The 6,041-nt window shown below is 46.6% G+C and overlaps 1 protein-coding gene across 1 annotated transcript in view; it reads left to right on the top strand.

Annotated features, from left to right (window-relative positions):
- Positions 1-980: 980 nt before the first annotated feature.
- RIC8A (RIC8 guanine nucleotide exchange factor A) overlaps positions 981-6,041 on the top strand; it is a 40,634-nt gene continuing 35,573 nt past the window's right edge. Inside the window, exons 1-2 of the mRNA XM_015413924.1 lie at positions 981-991; positions 4,995-5,173. Coding sequence (XP_015269410.1) covers positions 5,090-5,173 — 84 coding nt within the window. The 5' untranslated portion in view covers positions 981-991; positions 4,995-5,089. The remainder of the gene's footprint in view (positions 992-4,994; positions 5,174-6,041) is intronic.

The raw sequence follows: 6,041 nt of genomic DNA, 5'->3' as shown, positions 1-6,041 counted from the left end.
CTTTCAAATTATACCAGAACTTACTGCAATGTTCCCTCTAAGCCGCGCAGTCTCGTGAGCAAAAATTCTCCTTTGTGAGCTGCTGGCATTAAAGGTTGTGAGCGACCGATTTGGCTACCGCATAAATCAGTTTGCTCCGGAGTCCTCCTTCCTGAGCCGAGACAAAAAAATGTGTGAGCTGGAGGCTAAAAAAACCTGTGAGCTATCTCACACTCACTCAGCTTAGAGGGAGCACTGGAACCTACCCCCCCCCACACACACACCACATTTTCGGGCACCAGGTCACAGGTTTCCAAGGCAAGAGATGTGCAAAGGTGGTCTGCTGCTATGGCCTGGCTTCGCACAGCAATTCCACGCCCTTCCCTAGCGATCTCCCCACCCCTCTATTAACCAAGACTGACCCTGCTTCGCTTCTGGGGTCTGAGAAGAAGAGAGCCAGCTATCCTGGGCGACGGCCAAGCGGATTCTTCTTTGGGAAACGCAAGCGAAGGGAAACCAGGCGGACATTAAGTCCGCCTGGTTTCCCTTCGCTTGCGTTTCCCAAAGAAGAATCCGCTTGGCCGTCGCCCAGGATAGCTGGCTCTCTTCTTCTCAGACCCCAGAAGCGAAGCAGGGTCAGTCTTGGTTAATAGAGGGGTGGGGAGATCGCTAGGGAAGGGCGTAGAATTGCTGTGCGAAGCCAGGCCATAGCAGCAGACCACCTTTGCACATCTCTTGCCTTGGAAACCTGTGACCTGGTGCCCGAAAATGTGGTGTGTGTGTGGGGGGGGGTAGGTTCCAGTGCTCCCTCTAAGCTGAGTGAGTGTGAGATAGCTCACAGGTTTTTTTAGCCTCCAGCTCACACATTTTTTTGTCTCGGCTCAGGAAGGAGGACTCCGGAGCAAACTGATTTATGCGGTAGCCAAATCGGTCGCTCACAACCTTTAATGCCAGCAGCTCACAAAGGAGAATTTTTGCTCACGAGACTGCGCGGCTTAGAGGGAACATTGCAGTAAGTTCTGGTATAATTTGAAAGATTCATACCACTCGGGAATGGTTTGGCTTAGCATCCAGGCCTGTAGCTACAGTGGGGCATGGCTAGCCCCCCCCCAACATACTGTCAAGGCCCCAGGACTTCCCATCCAGCCCCCCCCCCCTGCAGTGGCAGGTGCCGGGAAGGAGCCGAGTATTCCTGCACAGCTGTCTGGCACAGCTACGGTGGCCACATGGAGCCAGACAGCACCGCTCTATTTCCCCCAGAAACTGAATTAAATCACCTTTAATTCAATTAGCCAGTGGCCCCCTAAGACATTTAAATGCCCCCCCGACTTAAAAAACCCTGGCGACGGGCCTGAACACAGCTGATTGCCACTGAACAGTCATACAGATTCATACTTGTTTACGTAGATTTGTGTGTGCCGTAGCAGAAGAATTAGCATGATTCATAGCCTGTTGCCATCAAAATCCTACTAGCAATTCGAGGTATTAGTTTGTCAGAGAAGAAGGCTGTTGCTCGCTGAAGTGTTTTGCTTGCACTGCTAGATGCTATTGCTGATAAACCTTCTGCACAACCAGTCTTGTGAAAGTAGCCATTATGATAACCATGGACATGTCCAAAGGATGTTGCCTAGCTCCCTATCAAATGGCATCGCTTCCATGGAAATCATCCCAACGTGTCACTGCATAATAGTACACAGAACAGTTAAATATCATACAGACTGTATTTCTAACATTGCAGTTGGAATTTGATTCACACAAAAGCGCTGTGCTTTGTTCTTACACCTGCCACATGGTAAACAGGACATCTCTAACATTTGTTGTAAGCACAAAACTGACTCCATTGCAACTCTTCTTAAGAAATATTGAGCAACAGTGTGCCAAATCATTATTTGTACTTATGACAAATGATCCCCCTGCTGGTGTATAAATCTGGCCCAGTCATGCTCAGAGTGATCATGGGGACTCAGTTTAGGACAAGCAGTGCTATTACATTAGGTAAATGAAACTTTGAAGTGCTCCATCATAGTGGGTGGTGGTTGTATATTTTGTGGACCCACTGGTTTCCCCACTTCTATGCATGGAGTTGGTGATTTTTGAAATGTTGAGTTGGCTTAATAGTTGTGGCATAGAAACCAACATTCAAAGTTGCTGAAATCAGTGTGATTCTTCCACTGATGTCATGGGGTCATATTTGGATACAAACCCAGCCTGTTGCAATAAATGAGATAACATGTGGCTACAACAGGAACTATGGATTACACCGGGAGAATGATAGAAAGATTAAACACAATAATTTACGATGACCCAAGGGACAGTTTTTCTGATCCTGATATCCACAGGTATTAATGTCCAGAGGAGACAGAAAACTTCTGTCACTGTTATCTTCCAAAGTATCAAGCTCAAACACTAGAAAATTTATTGCCCCGGTGTCAGTTGAACTTGTATGATTTGACTTTACTGCAGAATTTTCTGGGATCCATTAGGTTTCATAAGGGTTTCCACCTCACAGGATCTCCCAGGTATAGTTCCAGATGAAGACAATTAGTTGCACATAACAGTTGGAGATACTGGATGATGATGTATTCTATGAAGTGTTTGGAAGACTGATATTATTCTCAGTGCCATCTTTAAGTGGTGTTATATCTTGAAGTCAGTGGAATTTGAAGGATGATAGCTCTGCTTAGTATGGCAGCGCCTATCCTACGAGCTGGGAGGTCTGAAAGGAATCGCAGGAAGGGAAAACAATTTGGAAATCTACCCCCCCCCCAAGATCTCCCTGTTGATTGTTCTCTAAATTCTCAGGGATCTGAACAGACTTCCTTCCTTCCACTTCCCCTTTCTTCTGCTTACAACATTCTGCCCCTTCAGGCCTCATCACTCCCCTATCTGAAGGTTTTCTTCCTGAGCCAGTTTGGTGTAGTGGTTAAGCGCGCGGACTCTAATCTGGGATAACCGGGTTTGATTCCCCACTCCTCCACATGAAGCCAGCTGGATGACCTTGGGCAAGCCATAGTTCTGTAAGAGCTGTTCTTGAAAAGGAGCAGTGTCTGTTAAGAGCTCTCTCAGCCCCACCGACCTCACAGGGTGTCTGTTGTGGGGAGGGGAAGGAAGAGGAGTTTGTAAGCCGCTCTGAGACTCCCTTGGGTAGTGAAGGGCCATGGGGTATAAACCCAATCTCTTCTTCTTCTTTTGGTCAGTTTACAAAGTCATATTTTCTACATATCTGGAGAGTTCCTTAACATAGCAGAGATTCCCTCCCTTGGCTGTTTGTGGCCCCATTGTGTTAGCTTTTTGATTTGCATGGGGGCCCAGGTCTTCTTGGCTATTAGGTATCAACACAGTCTCTGTTTTATATCTTCAGACGTCCCCTCCCTCCCTCTTAACCGAAAATGCTGGTTTTAAAAGAGAGCAGAATTCTTATTGTAAATTACACTTAAAACCCACCCAAGTGTTGACACAGAATAACACATTTATGACATACTTATTATTTATTTAGAGGTAATGAATATAGAAGTTACTCTCTGCTTGGTGGGTTTCAAAGAATTATCAGTAGATAGTCTCTTATTTAATTGTAAATATACATCTAACTATACACTTGATAGGAGCTGCGGTGGCTCAAGTGGTTAAGACGCTGACCCGCAGGCTGTGGAAGGTCGGTAGTTCAGCAGTTCGAGACCCGGGTGCCGCATGACGGAGTGAGCTCCCGTCCCTAGTTCCAGCTCCTGCCAACCTAGCAGTTCGAAAGCAAGAAATTGCAAGTAGATAAATAGGTACCGCATCGGTGGGAAGGGAACAGCGTTCCGTGCGCCTTGGTGTTTAGTCATGCCGGCCACATGACCACGGAAACGTCTTCGGACAGCGCTGGCTCTTCGGCTTGGAAATGGAGATGAGCACCGCAACCCTAGAGTCGGATTCGACTGGCTTTCGAGCAAGGGAACCTTTACCTTTACCTTATACACTTGATGCCTAGTTACACTATTCCACAGGTCATTTCCTCAGTAAATTTACAAAATGTGATGGGTAGACCATGTAAGTGAGAAGCAATTATTTAACAGTAGGGCATGTGGTATTCTGGAAATGTTATCAGGCCTTTTCTCATTCTTGCTTGTACACAGCTTTCAGTTGCCGGCAGATACCATGGTTTGGCCTCTCACAGTCCTTCAGATCTGTTTCTACTTATAGCATGCACTAGAGCGCCTCTTTAGAAAGCTCACAGCTCCCAAGTGTGTGGTGGCTTAGCAGTGGACTTGCAGCTCCTGTCCTGATTTGTGTGGCCAGTGGTCTCGCTTGCTAATTCGCTGCTTCTATCATCACATCCTGTGAAATCTGCTGTGAGAGAACGACTGCTGGAGAGAAGCAAGCGTGTCTGCACCATTTGAACCTTTACCCTCTTTCCGTTGTGAGCATTTTAAACATGTGTGGTTCAGTTGGTAAGGTGGTGCAGAAGGAAACTCTGTCAGTGAAACTAAGGGGCACAGGACCCTTTGGGCATAGCGGAGGTCAAGGCTAGTGATGTGTTAAGAGGACCCTTCCAGATGTATTTCCTGAACAGGTTCAGAGATGTCGATCTGATATGTGAATCCATTTTTTTAAAGTCTCTGCGCTCAGCTTCATGAGGCTCTTTGGCCCCCTCACTTTTTACACCTGAAAAGAATCCCACCCATTTAACTGTGACCAGACAGACATTTTGCGTGTGTGCACTCTTTCTGCTTCCCTGGGACCCTTCTGCACAGTAAGAGAAATCAGGACAGTCGATGGAGGAGGAAGGCTATTTTTGGGAGCTGTAGCCAGCATTCTGTGGTAATCCTTTGTCAAGGGGCGGGGGTGAGGGAGAGGCTTGCTAAGTGCTTTGCTTGGAAGGCATTTATAAAACACGGAAAAGCTGAGAGAGGAAGAGGATTAGTGTGAGAGTGCGAGTGAGTTACTGGCTGGTTCGGCTGGGATAGCCATCTGCTCTGTGCTTTGGGTGTACTGAAGTGGGCAATCTCATTTGCTTTTGTCCCTTTCCTCTTCAGCTGTGCAACAAGGCCCCCGTACATCTGCCATTCCCCTGCCAGGCTGTAACTGCTGCGCTTTCCAGCACTCCAGCCCGCTTCCACTCAGTGGAGCAATGGCGCTCCAGACTGTGCTAGAGACTGTAGAACGTGGGGAGCAAGATACTGTCCTCAAGGTGCTGCAGATCTACAACCAAGAGGTGAGTTTTTGTTGGGAGTTGTTTGCCTGATGATACCATAAAGGATCAGCTGGAGAATCCGTGTTGGGTGGTTATGGTATCACGCCCAATATTGCCTCCCGAGGCTTCGTCAGGCAGTGCATTACTGGAATAAAATGTTACCAGCCTCTGTAAACAAGCATATGTTTTGCTAGCAAAAGCAGAAGGTCTTTCTCTGATGCGTGCTAAAAAATGAGATCCCTGGGGAGATCATGCTGCTTTGGCCAGTGTGAGATATCCTGGGTAATAGATAATAATTGGGGGGGGGGGGACAGGTTTCAGACAGCAGAAGGGAGAAGAGAACCCTATGTGGCAGGCAGATGTGTGCTATTAACAAACACAGCTGGGGGAGATGTATATGGTGTAGGACTATCAGGAGGCTTGAAATTTAAGATAATTAAAGAATCTCTTAGCCTTGGGGTTTGCCATAGATGTAACATTTGAAAGCCAATTGGGAAGAAAGATTAACTGTGAAGAGCTGATCCAAAATACTTCATATAGCTCTTTCAATAATAAGCAGATCTCACTACTTAAAATCAAGCTGCAAGCTGGAGGTATGCTTGCAAAATTAACTTATAAGCATCTGCACCAGGGTTGTGTTTCGACCTGTACATATATGCATCATCCCCCCATGGGCACCAACTTTCCAGTGCAGATAAGTAGTAAACAGAGTTGCAAGTATTATCCATAACCCAAGTGGATAATGTGTATTTTGTATCTGAATATGGAATTGCTTTTTGCGGAATGAAATCGTTAATCCATCTAGCCCAGTGCTATCTGCTCCAATTGGCCTTACCTTTCTAGTGTTTTGGACAGGTGTCTTTCGTAGTCCTGACTTGGAATCCTTTTT

This window comes from Gekko japonicus, unplaced genomic scaffold (assembly GCF_001447785.1).
Source record: "Gekko japonicus isolate JY-2015 unplaced genomic scaffold, Gekko_japonicus_V1.1 scaffold1701, whole genome shotgun sequence".
NCBI classification, from domain to species: Eukaryota; Metazoa; Chordata; class Lepidosauria; order Squamata; family Gekkonidae; genus Gekko; species Gekko japonicus.
The sequence above is the reverse complement of the archived record's forward strand: the minus strand, read 5'-3'. Positions and strand labels throughout refer to the sequence as shown.